The sequence below is a fragment of the Cryptomeria japonica genome, chromosome 2 (assembly GCF_030272615.1).
Source record: "Cryptomeria japonica chromosome 2, Sugi_1.0, whole genome shotgun sequence".
NCBI lineage: Eukaryota > Viridiplantae > Streptophyta > Pinopsida > Cupressales > Cupressaceae > Cryptomeria > Cryptomeria japonica.
Genome location: NC_081406.1, coordinates 94,353,895 through 94,369,807, shown reverse-complemented (window position 1 = coordinate 94,369,807; position 15,913 = coordinate 94,353,895). Strand labels below are relative to the sequence as shown.

Here is a 15,913-nt window from a genome sequence, read left to right as displayed (position 1 = left end):
CTCAAATTTCTCCATCACAGAGAAAAATGCATTAACCAAATTTTCATGATAACGTGGCTCCCTCTAAAGCTGAAATGTTAGGCTCTCTCTGAAGCTAAAATGCCAAGCTCCCTCTGAAGTTGAAATCAATCTTCTGACCTCTTCGTCCAAGGTTACTTCTGACGATATGTCAGACTCCCTCTGAAGCACAAGATCTACCTTCAAGCGGCTAGGCTCTATAGAAGGAACCTTGCTCTAATACCATGTTAATGTTTTAGCAACACAAAAATCTGAAACAAAATACACAGAATTTATCCTGGGAAAACCCTCCACTTGAGGGTGAAAAACCCAGACCACTCAAAAATGAACTTTTATTATATCTCTGAAAATGAATACAACTGTTGATAGTTTCAGATTACTATCAATCTCAATAAGATAAGTTTGATTCTCCACAAATCAGTCTTGACAATGAAGTCAAATGATACATCTCTTATACATTCTATAAACCTTCATAAGTCTGAAAATTCAGAACACAAAAAACATATAATATATCTGATCTGATAGACTACATACACAATATTCTCAACTTGCTACAGACAAATGAGAAAAGCCAGCAATATATATCTATCCATCTGCCAAGGAAGAAGAGCAATGAATATAAAGAATCGGAATTGCTAGTGAAGAGACACCACGAAGGAAGAAGAAAAGACACCAACAGTTATATCTTCACCGACAGCCATATGGACATGAAGAGTCACCGACAGCCACAACTAGACCGTCAGCCACATAGACATGAAGAGTCACTGGCAGAGAAGTGAAGAGACTCCATGGTGGAGAGGAAGAATCACCGACAGGAAAGTGAAGAGACTCCACGGTGAAGAGGAGTAGTCACCGACAGGAAAGTGAAGAGACTTCACGATGGAGAGGAGTAAGATATTATCTTAGATCTCTATCGCAACTATAAATCTTCAACAGTTCTAAAGCTCCCACTATGGCATGACGTAGGATGCTCACAAGGGTTGTCTAATCAGGTTTTATACCTGACAATAGCACTAATTTGAAAGATTTAAAATTTTTCTTTTTAGCAAATCCATTTTGAGTGTAAGCTACAAACATTGAATTTCATGAGGGCATCTCTTTGAGGCATTTTGTCCAAAAATTCTCTCACTTTGTCCATACTTGTGCATTCTGTATACAAAATTTCTCTATCCTTTATGATATGATAGATGTTCACACTCTGTTTCAATCTAGAACCGGCTTGGTTTAGAAAATGAATAAACTGGCAGGACAGTAGTCCTGATTCGGATTGTATCTTATTTGCAAACTTGATTCATGGTGATCTATGAAATGTTGTATTGTTAGTATCTTTAATATGAAATGAGAATCTAAATGTTTACTGATTTATGTTTTGAAAAAGAGATTCAAAGAAAAAAGTCAAGGCATTTCCATGTTAATAAATTTAAAATTATTCTTTAACTATATTATTATTTTTGGGTGGCTCATTACACTAATTGACAGCATTGAACTTTATTTATGTCTTAAAATTGAAGTTTGGACTTTGTTTCTCTTTCTATGCACTCTATTTGGCATTTAAAAACATTTGCAATTTTTCTTTGTGTTTTTATTAGTATTTTAGCATATTTTAATTGGCTGAGTTTTTCCTATTTTAAACCTATGTAATTAAATTCCATTTACACTTTCAGTTTTTTATGTGGTTTACATGTAAGCATATTGCTACTATGATCAAGAGAATTGGTATATTGAGGATTGGTATATTGGCTGAGTTTTTCCTATTTTAAACCTATGTAATTAAATTCCATTTACACTTTCAGTTTTTTATGTGGTTTTGTAATGTCCCCTAATTATACTCTGCCAATTATCAAACAATATCTATGTTACTACCTTAATTAGGCATAATTAACCGCAACTTATAAGAGAACTTCTTAAAAAATCATCCTCTAATTTCCTACTGTTCCGTCCCTATTCCCAGAAGAGGGTTTGGCTGTCTAGGGCGCTTGAAACCAACTCTCAAGTTAGCCCAGATTACTGAACTCGGTCCATTCACCCTTGGGGCATGCAGCCCAGATTTCAGGAGGAGTCTTTCACCCTTGGGGCCTCCTATCGGATGGAACTACTCTGCCCCTCCCTAGCAGTCCCCATCTCCCTTGAGGATGTGGAGAAATACGGAATTAGTTTGAAGATTAGATTAGTTTTAAGAAATTCTATTACAAGACTCCATGGACTGACTTTTCAGTCTTATCTCAGAATGTTATAGTTAATTACTGTAGTCACATTTCAGGTATTTTAATCTTTTGTATTTATTAGATTGGTGAATCTTTAATTCTGTTTATTTGCTGTGCAGAACAGATCTCTAATTTGTTTACATATACATATATTTGCTCAGATTTCCATTGTTCTTCCCAATATTCTTATATATATACATATACATATTATTATTATCATTATTATTGCTTTGTTTTCATTATTAATATTATTAATAAGAAAATCTTCACAAAGAATAGAATCGTATTTAATGAAAGTACTGAGTTAAGTTGCTATTGAATACAGTCAGCAACTGAGGAAGGGATACTCACCAATAAGATCGCTCCAGCCTGTCACCCTTTGTGCCCAGTCCCGCGATCTTCTTCTCTTATCTTTCCTCCCCCTCCTTGGTTGGAAATTTGCCCATCTTAATATACCCGTCGGTATTTGAAAAGTCACACCTTCCTTTTTGAATATGGGTGTGACTTCTTTGAGGAAAGAACACATCTTAAAAATAGATACTAATGTGCCGTTTCGTGTATGACCATTATTAATATTTCTTTCTCTTTTTATTTTTCTATGTTATTTCTTAGTACAAGGTTTATATATGTTGAATGATAATATTTTTAATATCATTTCTTAGTTCAATGTAGATATGGTAATATTATTAATATTGTTAGTTCACATACATTAATGTTAATATTAAGATTAATAAATATTAATATTAGTATTGATATGAATACCTAATGTTATAATCATTTTGTAGTCACATAAATCTGTCCATTTTAATTAAATGAATATTTCGTATTTATTTGATTAAAAATCCACTAACCATCAATTAATTAAATTAATATTTAATTAATTCATCCCCAAACATTCTTCTATTAATTAAATAAATTATTCAATTTATTTTAATTAATTCATTAAACCAAATACAAATCAATTAAATAAATAAAATCAATTTATTTAATTAAAATCCCCTTTTCCTCTTTTAAATAAATTAAATAAAACATTTATTTAAATCATTATCCCCACCCCACTTGCATTTTCCTACAAATGCAACTTGCACATATTTATTGAAATAAATGAATTTTTATTTTAATAAAATCCTATTTTCCCTCACCCACCAAATCCACTTGCAAAATCTAATCCCCTTCTAGATTCTTCTAACCCCTTCCTAATTAGCCTAATCCATCCCCTAAATATTGTCACATTCCTAAGCAAAATGGAGTCACTTCTCAAATGGCCCAAAGTCTTGGATAACCATTGAAGGTTTTCAACCTTCAACCACCAAAAACCCCAAAGTCTTTGAAAACCATTAAAGGCTTCCAACTTTCAACCACTTAATCCCCAAAGTCTCCAATAACCATTAATGGTTAATTCAACTCTCCCACATGGTTAAAACATTTGTTTTGACTCAACCTCTACCCAACCCAAGGGTCTCATCAGGCCATTAATGCTTTGACCATGATTATCTCTTAATCATTTGCACAAAGGTTTATCCTTGGATTAACTCTTAATCCAATGGGTAATCTTAATTTAGACTTGACCCTTACCTTTTAGATAACCATGACGTCTTCTCAGGCCTTTAATGCCTCCAACCTCTTCTCTCAACCCAATCCTGTGTTGACACTTGTCACTATTTTATTGGTGCAAATTGTGCACATGGATCCCCAACTTTCAAGCTTAACCCTTGATTAAACCTTTCAATCCTGGCCATCCATTGCTCCATTTTTCCTATAAATAGAGCCCATTCCTTCATAATCCAGATCCTGAAAACTTGTAAGCATTTAGACTATAACCATTTTAGAGAGCATTTAGCATAGCATAACTAAATCTTTTCTTTTGGTTAAAATACATCATTTTAGCATAAAAATTAGCTTTTCATTTCATATGTGGAGCTATACTACAATCTCAATCCTCCATAAGCATCCATAGTGCAAAAAGCTGCTGAGAGCTACACTATTTTGGAACTTGGAGAGGAGAGGAACAAGGGAGAAGAAGCTAAGGCCATGCTAAGAGGCAGTTGGAGATGTCTCATGATCATTTGTTCTATTTATTAGATATATTTAGCATGTCTCTTTTAGTGTCTCTTTTGGAATGCCTTCATGTTTTAGTTTTTGATTGATTAACTCTAACATCTTGTGTGTTTTGTGTTGTTTGATCTTAGACTAACCTTGTGCCATTTAGGAGGGCATCACATTTCATATACAATAATAGTAATAATTCATTTATAACCTATTGAATCATTAATACATATATTAAGTGCAAGGGGAAAGAAATGGTAATAATGGTATCATTAATGTAGGGATATTACAGGTTTCCATGTAAGCATATTGCTACTGTGATCAAGAGAATTGGTATATTGAGGATTTTTTTTCGTACTTACTCTTCCACATACTATTGGGCATATATGGAGGTGTAGCATATTTGACAATTTGGGATTGGAGATATAGGTATATCAAAAAGTGGGACTGATGAGGTTGGAGCAGTAAGGATTTCTTCTAGAGTGATAAGGGAAATTTGTAAACCTTGAAACATTTGAAATCTAAATCCAAATGTTTTTGGACATTTGATCATGTTGTGTGAGACTTTGCATGGGTATACAACATGTTGATTAAGGGTACAAAGTGAAATGCATACTTTACAAGCTTGTATGAAAGGGAGGCATTTTCCACTTCAAATGGTGTTTGTTGTAGCAACTGGATTATGATACCAAGCCTTGCAAAAAGTACCCTTCAAATGTTATACATCAAGCCAAAAAGGCAAGGATAGTCACAAAAGTTGGACCAAATTCTTCAAAGACTAGGGTCAATTTTTTTGATAGCAAAAACTATTACAATAAACTGCAAGAGTGTCCCAATCTACGCCTGGTTTTGCAACTAGCAAACCAAATACAACGGTGGAAATATTAACACCTTCATTACACCTTGTACTATAGTAAGAACACAACTCGATTTAGAGACAATAGGGTGGAGGAATGTTCATGAATAAGAAAAGAAGGCCGGCCATCGGCAATTTTTGACTTATTCTAACATGCCATTCAATGTTCTCAAGTCTCCATACTAGCAAGATATGTTGGATGCCATTGTAATTGTAGGTCAGAGGTTGAAAATCCCATCAAATGCAATTTTGAGGGTTAACACATTGGCAGAGCAATACAATTTGTAAGTAATGTTGCCAAACATAGAAAAGAGTGAGCTAAGATTGGATGCACTATCATGTCAAGTGGGTGGACATATAGAAGAAATTATACTCTCATCAACTTCCTTGGTACACCTAACATTGGCATAATCTTTCTAGTTTCTATCATTCAAGGATGCACCAAACAAGATGAAATCATTAGAGACTCTTTTTAAACTATTTGATGAGGTGATCATTGACGTAAAGCCACAAAATGTGGTCCAATTAATTATAGAAAATGTTCTTGCTTATGTTGTTATTGGGCTAAGTTGCTGAATCGGGTACGGTTATGGGAATAGGTACATGGGTACAAAACACTGGTACAGCAAAAATTGTTTTGGAGGTTGGGTACGTTTTCGGTATGTTTCATATGTATGCATGTATGTATGTATGCATGTATGTATGGATGGATGTATGTATGTATGTATGTATGTATGCATGTATGTATGTATGGATGGATGTATGTATGTATGGATGTATGTATGTATGTATACACACACACACATATACATACATAGATACATACATACATGTATATATATAGCTAGAAAAGAGAATTAAGTTTAGAATGTCATATACCAATACATATGCTAAACAAAACCATAACATAACATACTAATTTAAATTCAGTTTTCAATATCAAAAAAGATCAAACTAGAATCATTAAACATTTCAGAAACATTTCAGCATCTAAAAACACGAACCCCAGATGTACCCACAGGAGATCCATTTCAGAATCCAATTCCCGTACGTTTTGTACCCGGAAATTGGAATCGCCCGAAAAAATCCCACGATTCAGCAACTTAGTTATTGGGAGACTTATGATAGAGAAATATCCTGCTATGTTTTTGAGCCCATGCACAGTATTGCATGGAAAGATTGTACCCTACTCTAGAGGAGCTATTTGCGGCCATGGCAAAGTTTTCAAATTTGCCAGAAAGAAAGGGATTTTACCTCCAATTTATCTATGGTAGAAGGTGGAACCACATTTACACCAAGTAGACTCCATAAAATTTTGACAATTTCTCTATTTTGTACATATGTACATTATAGGTATTGAGTTTTGACTATATTGTATATCAGAACCTTGAAAAAAATCATATTTTTTCTATATAATGGTGAGATTTTCTTGGCAAGGAAGCAAAAAATCTGCAATGGATGGTAATATACATGTTTTGTCAGCCATGCAATTCACCCACTTGTGAGTGTACTCAGAGTATGTTTGAATTCCTAAATTCCAAGAAACACAATCATTTGACTCAAAAACAGATGAATGATTGGGCATTTGTTCACCACAGCCTTCAGCTTAAGCTAACAAAACCTTGTGGTTAGAAAAACTTACAATTTTAGTTCTAAATTGTAAGTATGTTTTGCTTCATTTTCCAAAGTTGATTTCTCTTTTTCAAAAACTTATTCTATCTACCTCACTAATGTATGCATTTAGTTTGATAATATATGGTAGCATCAAGGAAGATCAGCCAATTGACCTTGACAAGATCCATCCAAAATTCATAATGGATTGTAAATTAAGGCAAGAGGCCATTTATTGATGAAGTAGAGCTTTTTATCTTGGGGAATGCCAATTTGTTTCCTGAAACACCAGGTTTTTTCTTCATTTCTAAGTTATGTTTCATTATCCGAAGTTGATTTCTCTTTTTCAAAAACTTATTCCATCTCACTCACTAATGTGTGCATTTGATTTTATAATATATGGTAGCATCAAGGAAGATCAGCCAATCGACCTTGACAAGATCCATCCAAAATTCATAATGGATTGTAAATGATGGTAAGGCGACGTTTTTTTATGAAGAGCTTTTTATCTTGGGGGATGCAATTTTGTTTCCTAAAATAGAAGGTTTTTTCTCTCTTTCTTTTTTTTTTTCTTTTTTTTCATATTTTGGATTCCTGATTTCAGTTTTTCAATTTATTGCCCAGAAAGATTTATGCTACTATGGTGCAAGTAGTCACAGATGCAACATATGTGTGCAAGAAAGCAGAGAAGTTGGCTGAAACTCCCTATAGGCACATCTACTAGACCCCTTGTGTGTGTGTGCATGCAATCAACAATGCACTATATGAACACAGGGAAAATTGAACAGGTCACATAGGTGATGATAAGTACTAAGGAGGTGCAGCTATTCACATGCAATCACCATGCCTTGTTAGCATTGTTTCAGTCCTTTATGAGAAATAGATTCCTCAAACTAGTAAGGACCAACTTTGCATTGTATTTCATTATATTGGAGACGATACTTGAATTTTGGAAGCCCGTGATGACACAAAATTGAACTGGGTGACAAGGTCCAAAACAAAACAGGAAAAGAGAGAAAAAGATAGGACCATAAGAGATCATTTTGGTCAGACATGAGGTATATCTTATCCTTTGTATCCCTAATTTTTATCATCATTGAATATGGAGAATCTAACAGTACAAACCTTAGAGACATCTGAGTGCAGTGATAGCATGATTGATCAGATGGCAATTATGATTCGTGAAAAGGACCCCATATTGGCATTCATGATAGCAAAGGTGGGAAATCTAAAAGGTGGGAAATCTGAACACCCCTTCACAACTACCTGCATATGCAATGGTCCCAAAAAATTGTGGATAGGCATGGGAGAGTCATTCCTATTAATGACAAGGACATGAAGAATGGGGCCATAAAGGTCCATAAGAAAAATGTAATGTGTGGAGGATGCTAAAACAATTAGGGATCAATGGACCAAATTTGCTACTTTTCAAGGTTACAATACTTTGGTTAAGATAAATAGTCTCACTATGATGCAAGAAAACCCAATTAACTGGTGACAGCTATAAGGGAATCTAAACAAACACTTTCTGTCCACCTCCTTTCACAGGATCAGAGGTATTGGTCAAAATAGAGCTTTTATCCACTCTGCTAAGAGAAGCAGGCTTACCCCTATGAAAGCAAAGAAGATAGTTGTTGTGCATAATGCCTTGCATCTTATAGATTGCAAGACAACTGATTAAAAGAAAGTCCAATAGCAAAGTGGGATGTACAGCCCAAGGAGCAGAGATGGGTAGATGAGAACATGGATTTGCATCCAAGGTTGAAGCAGCTGAACGAGTACAGCAGTTCCAACAATAGGGAGCTATTCAGGTGATCTGTATTTGATGATGACCACCATTTTAGGGCATGCCGCAAAACATACCTAAGCATTTTCATTTTGATACTTCTACTTTTAATGTTCAAGTTATATCTTTAGACTTGCAGTTGATAATGACATAAGATAATGATTCATCATTGATCAATGAGATCATAATCCAACTCTAATTTTGATTTCCGAAGTTCAATATCATGTATGGTCATTGGTTTATGATGCTATAATGGCATTGTATTTAAAATTTGACTTATCGTTATCAGTTTTCAATTCCTTTTGGCAATTTTCTAATAATTTTATATCTATTTTTACTTTTAGTATCCTAAAATTGGAAAAAAGTCTCACTCTCCATGGGAAATGTCCCTTGTCCTATAAACTTGGAGAAATGTAGCTAGAAACTGAATTGAAAGCAATTAAAAGGCAATATTAATTGTTAATGTGACTATACAGTAGTGAAAAAAAATATAAGGGAATATGAAATATCTATAAAAGCAGATTAAACGTAAGTAAATGAAGAACTGATAGCATGCCTAAAAGTCACAAATACTGAAATGTTTTATTAAATGCTAGTTTAGAAAAGTACCTTCTGAAAGAGAACACTTCCAAACCTGCAATTCAATAAGATAGAAACAATCATAATCTATTGAAGTTAGCTGTAGCATACAGCAAAAATAATTTCAATTACAAAAAAATGTGAAGGTAAGGCACACCTTATCAAAATTATAGATGTGGTATTCTGCAACTGTGCAATTTAGAGAGTAGCGTTCAGCTATGAATGTGTTCAAAGCTAAGAGAAAACTGCCAAGAACTGCATAAACAAAGACACTAGATCTGAACAAAACTCAAGAGATAAATGCAAGATTCAGCTTTTCTGGACAAATAGCAAAAAGGGATGTCATGGGCCACGAATATGAATCAGGACAAACTTTTCGCGACAAACCATAGAGTTTCAACCACATTACTAGCGTCCAGCAAACAAAATGAAAATCTCTACAAATTTTCTCATCGGATAATAAAATGATTTCAACCATCCCAATAATACTGGTAAAGGGGACATATGATTCTTTGGCAGAAACCTACATACAAGATTCAAGTTCAAGCTTGAATTCACCCCACTTTAAAATTCATAAAAAACAATTACGAGAAATAATTTGATAAAATTCAGCTTAGTTCAAGAAATTTAAACTAATCAAAGTTATCAAACAAGAAATTAATTAGAGATAACTTTAAAGCAATAAAAATTAGCAAACATATAATTTTACCTAGCTATAATAAAATTGAAAGCTATAGTGAAAGCTGAAGAAAATTTCCATGCACTACGGAAAATTGTGGATTTCTAACTTTCGTGGATGAAGTTGGTAAAATGAAGGCAAAAAATATCAAGAAAACACCATCCAATTAATCAAAAAAAACTGTTTTTCCATGCACTATAAAAAACGATGGATTTCCAACCCTTACGGATGAAGTTGATATAACAATAATTGAAAGAAACATTATGCACTTAATCATAGAACTTTGCCTTTCTTTAAAAACTAAATTTAAAAACTATTTGGAATCCACATGCAACTTGGATCAAGTTATTTTGTAAATATTTTGTTTGCAAAACCTAGAGAATGGAATGTAAATAGCTTTTCTTAGTTGTAGAATTAGCCATCCACAATGATTGTACAGAGTTCCTTTGGATTTACAGATAATCAAGAGAATGCTTGTTCAAAATGCTCACCACATTCTTAGATCTAGTTGTATGCATATAAAATTATGTCTATAAATTTGTTCATGTTTACATGTTATTTCTTGGTGCATAAGAACTTTTTATACATGAAACAAAATTCAAAAAAAAAGGGTTTACTAAAATGTTCTCAACAAGAAATAAGCAAGGCTTACAAAACGAAATCGAAAGCTCTGTGATAAAATTCCTGCATACCTTCATCAATGTCAACAGCAACAACAAGCTTTCCGGACTGCAGCCGATTGCTTTGATATCCCACAGGAGTCCCAGTACTGAATCTATCTGTAGATATGGCAAGCTCGTCTTCATTGGCCTCCGATGCAATGATACTAGAACTTTCGAAAGCAGTAATATGATCGGCTGCTGTTGTGTGTATCGATTCTCCAACTAGGGAAACCCTACTATGCTTATGCCCAAGCAACGATTCAATTGACTTATTATTCTCCAAACAAGGCCGTGAAATTTTAGAGGTCCATATTTTATGATTGTGGGTAGTATTATTTACAGAATGCAGGCCTCTATGGAATATACACATTGAGTTAGTAGTAGAGCCCCATATTTCTTGAAGGTGGGTTTTATGATTTACAGAAAGAATTTTTTTATTGATGATACCCAGAAAAGTTGATTTTATTCCCAGCAGTGGGTGATGTAAAGCCATTTGCATATACAGTGAGGATTTCAGGGCACCGAAACCCTTCAAATTGGATTGAAAAATTCTCAATATCATTTTATGCTAACGCCATTAAATATACTGAATCAATGGACAAACGAGTTTGGGGCTGAATCAGATTCCAACTCAAAAAGACAGTAGGCTTATTCGCAATCCAATATTGATATTGACAAAACGCTAAGAGTAGGGCCTCGTATATTCTCTTTCACCCAGCTGGAATCTGATACACGAGCAGGAATCGCATTATCAATGAAATGAAAGAGAAGTTTTTAATAATGTTCACAAAATGGAGCAGTTTATAGGAACAGGAAAAAAAATCATAGTCGTTTTTGTGGAGCTGGGAGAGAGAGCCTGTAAAGGGCTGGGGACCTATACCTACTGTGTATGGTTATTGATCAAGATGGAGCTACCACTCTAGTAGTTTTATAAGTCAACAAGTAATCAAAATATTTTTAAAATTGATTTTTTATTGAGATGATATGAAATCTAGTTAATGATTACAGTATTTTTGTTTATTATTTAATTTTTATTTATTTAAGATGTATGTCAAAGTTAAGATGTACAAATTTTTTTGTCAATATTTCAAATTGACGTACATTTTATATATTATTTGTTGAAAAGATTTTAAATTATTTTTGTAATATTAAGTTTCTAGATGGAAAAGATACAGTCAAATCATTTCAGATACACATGACACTTTAAAACATAGATCTCTTAATTATCTTGGGTACAAATGAAGTGATGAACCGCAATATAATAGTGTTTTCCTAATATAAGGTATGTCCCATCAAACAAATAGATGTATCTCATTTCTTCTCATGAGCTTGATTTTGTCAAGAAATATCTACCTAGCTATTGGTCACTTCTTCCATAAATATCTACAACCAACACACTAAAATGTGTAAGGCTCACCAACCAAGTCGTCAAAACAAGAGGACAAAAATTTAATACTTGAAATTTAACAAACAGTCAGCCAAATCAATCAACTAGCAAACTTATTACCAAATTCAAATTTTTAAATATCCATCAAATCCATTTGTTTATCTCAATGAATCGATCCACAAAATTCGAATTCAACCAATCAAATGAAAGTGCACAAATCAACATGTATCCTCTCACATGTTTTCCTACAAATACATTCATTTTTCATAGTCTAATTCTCTTATAGCTCTCTTCAATAAAAAACCCTACACAATTCAAATTGCTCATTGTTGTCTACTCAATCAACTATAAGTTCACACTACAATATAAATTCTTATCTACCTTATATGCTTTGTAAAATTATGACTTCAAACCAAACAAAAATTTAACCAAAACAATTTCAGGTTTTGATTCAATGTAAACAACTTTACTGTTGATATTTTCCAATATAGGACTTCCATTTTTCAATATTATTTCATTGTCAAATGATGGACATAAATTTGCAAAATCTATTTAAATTCTAAACCTTACATCACAAAACATGATAGAGTAAATATTATACAACACAAAATGTAACTACTATAGCTAACATATTAATAAGATGCTACTATTTGTAGGTTGAAAGGAGAAATATATGTATCATCTTCCTTGTCAGACCTATTTGAACTATAAACACTACATCACAAAACATGATTGTGAAAATATTATACAAAATAAATTGTAACTATTATAGCTAATATAGTAATAAGATGCTACTATCCATAGTTGTGAATGAGAAAGATGCATATCATCTTCTATGGTCAAAACTATTTAAAGTATAAGCTCTACATCAAAAAACATAATACAAAAAATATTATACAAGACAAACTATAACTAGTATAAGCTCTATTAGGATTAAGGAACCATTGACCTTGTAGATCCTTTTACATGGTTCCAACATCCTTGGAAAGTGTTCTAAGGCACTTAGGATGTATTGAAAAATAATTTGTAATATTTAATTTTCACCATTGTTTGTAATATATTCATAAGGGGTGATGGGTTCCATTAGCAATAGTTAAAGTGGGTTGTGAACGCAATTATTTAATATTATTTCCTCACTTATTGATGTCTAGAATAAGATATTTAATGACTTAAAAAGTGGAAAAAGAATGACCAATGGGATTCTTCGAGTGGATTATGGAAGAGGCAATAGGTGTCTCTTGGTTTTCAATAATGTTTATCTTGCAAGTATAGGTGTCCATGTTGGAGGGAAGGTATTAGAATCTAAACTGATATTTTTTTGAGTTTCATGGAGGAATTCCAAGAGTTGTGGTCATGAGGAGAAAAGAGTCTTCTTTGGGTGTAGATTTTATGGAGTGATGAAATGTGCACCAGTTGAATGTAGATTTCTATACAAGAACAAATGACAAATGGGAGGCATAAGGAGGTTGTTCACATGTACATAAGTGTTGCTATAGTCGAGACAAAGAGGATAGTGGAAGTGATTGTACTATAAACACTTCTATTGTTGTTAATACAAGTTTGCCCTCTCTTCTTGGTGGATTTTTTTTCCTTCAAGGGTTTCTTCATGTAAAACATGTGTTATGTGTGGATGTTATGTTGTTGATTTATGCCTTAATGCTACTATCTTATGCTAATGTTAATAATTATTTATTGTTGTTATAAGTTTACATAAGATGAGTTTTTTAAGAATGGTTAACATGCTAATTTTTTGCATCATGAAGAAAAAGGATCTAATCATGGGTTTTTCACAATTAAGGCAACTTAATTTTCAAATTTGCATATGGATTTCAAATTTTCATGTTGCTACTATACAAGCCTTTAATCTCGCCCTTTTATTAATTTATTGGATGGAGATTTATCTTCACATTCTTTGGTATTGAACCTATTTATTTCCCAACATTTGGTGTCAGAGATGAAGGTTATGAGTTTTGGGTATTCCTCTATATTTTATTTCTTAGCTTGGCAAGCTTGTCAGAAACTTTTAGAAGGAATTAAAATTTATTGGAAGGTTGTTGTGGCTACAATGAATGTTCTATGAGTCAACTTTGTTTTGCAAATTTGTGAGATTGGAAACCATGGATATTATCAATATGACCTATGTTGGGCGTTTGAAGCTCATGTTTATGGATCTTCATGGAGTTGGTTATGGTTTAGTAGCCTGGAGCTCTTGTTTGACATGTATGTATCCTCTTGTTTGATGGTTTTGTTCCTTTACCTTGTATTCATGTGTAGTGAGAAGGTGCTCGTGCTGGATGGGTATAGACATCTTGGTCACGTGGAGACACGCTAACTATTTAGACTAGAAAAAGGAGTTCTTAATATGTTGTGTTCGTGATTTTAGCCCATCGTTACTCGAAATTACTAGAAGATAAAGCCACTAACCTCTTTTTGAGTTGTAGAGTTGATATGTTTCGTATGGTTTAAGCTCTCAAACAACTTTCCTTTGTTGGGTTGCAGTGATTTCTTGTTTTTAGTTGTTGGGTTTTGTAGATATGTGATATTTCCAATGTTTAGATGACATGTATAATATGAATGTCTAGATGTTTAAATGGTTTTTAGATTTATAAAATTAGTTTTTTAGTTTTTACCTGTTAACTAAAATCTATGATATGTAGATTTGTGGTAAGATTGCATTCAAGGTGTTCTTGATAGAGACAGTTGCAGGTTTGCATGTCTACTTGGAAGGTTCTTATTGATCTATGGTTACTCCTATGTGGGTTTGTTTGGAAAATCAGATCTAGAGTTGATTTTGGTTTTCTATTCTTCGAAATCCATGTGTTATGTCTGATTATCTTTGTTATGCATAATATTAATGTTGGGTTGAATCTTTCAGTTGTTTGAGATCAAAGCACTAATCATGTGTTACTTTTTTAATATGTTGCATATGTGTTAATCTTGTAAATTGTCTAATCAGAATTTAATTTGATAGGCCTTGTTGTTGGTCACCACTATTGTATTGGCATGTTGATTGCAGTGAGAAAAGGATTATTTAGAGTACCTGATATAGTTGATCATTTAAATCTTAGCAGTAGATCGTGGTGCATGAGAAGCTCTATTCACTTTAAGTGGAGTTTTGGCAATGATGTTATTCATGATGCCACGTATAACTCGTTATCAATTTTAGTGGGAGCTTTATGCAGTCACATAATGTGTTCTATCTTCTTTGTTTTAAGATTTTGATTCTAAGTTGTTGTCGTTGTAGTGTATTATGAGCATGGACAATATTCGTTCAGAAGATGGATTATCTTTTGCAATGGGTGTTGGTGTCACGTGGAGCTCTTGGATTTTGCATTTAGATTGTAGTGATATTTTGACATGTTTGGTTCTATTGACAAAGGATGTGCATTTGTCTATTCTTGGTTTGACTCTTTCTTTTGGGAGCTCTTAGTTGAGTTCTTTGATTGTGTTGAGGCCATGGAGAATCTTCAATTAGGAGGTGTTTATCATGATGCCTATAGTGCTTGGTTATACAATTCAATGGAATCTTTGACAATGATGTTGGATTCACCATTTGATGATGGATGGTTATGGTGATATCTTGGTGCCATGGAGTAATCTTGAGTCTTTGGTGAGGTGTTGTTGTTTCACTTTGGTTGAGTATTAATCATTTGCTTGGAGCTTTGTGATTTTGTAGGATCGCATTTGAAGTTAGCATGGATTGATTGGTATATGCTCGTGGATACTAGAGAGACTTGGGCGAGGCTATGAGATCTCATTTTCTTTTGGGATCATGTGTTGAGATGGTTACTCTTTGATGAGGAATTGAGTAGAAAGACCAAGGAGCCTACACCTGGTTGTGAATGGGAATCCATTATGGACCTGAAGAAAAGATTTTCATTTATTATAATCTTTATTTCTTGGTGTTGTGAGCACATGACAATCTTGTTTCTCACTCTTTCTCTACTCGACAGGTTAATGATCTAAGAGGTATTGTCTACCTAGTCATTAGATGTATTCTCTATTTTGTATCTTGTTTTCTCATGTGAGTAAGTCTTGAACATTGAAGTTTTGAGGACTCGTTGAGAAGAAAATACATGGTTTTA

The 15,913-nt window shown here is 33.4% G+C and overlaps 1 protein-coding gene across 1 annotated transcript in view; it reads right to left on the bottom strand.

The window, feature by feature from the left end:
- Positions 1 to 11,348, bottom strand: part of LOC131028218 (uncharacterized) — a 48,880-nt gene extending 37,532 nt beyond the window's left edge. Inside the window, exons 1-3 of the mRNA XM_057958466.2 lie at positions 10,472 to 11,348; positions 9,258 to 9,355; positions 9,131 to 9,155 (exon numbers count right to left, since the gene is read on the bottom strand). Of these exons, the coding sequence (XP_057814449.1) occupies positions 9,131 to 9,155; positions 9,258 to 9,355; positions 10,472 to 11,003 (655 nt within the window). The 5' untranslated portion in view covers positions 11,004 to 11,348. The remainder of the gene's footprint in view (positions 1 to 9,130; positions 9,156 to 9,257; positions 9,356 to 10,471) is intronic.
- Between the last annotated feature and the right edge of the window lie 4,565 nt (positions 11,349 to 15,913).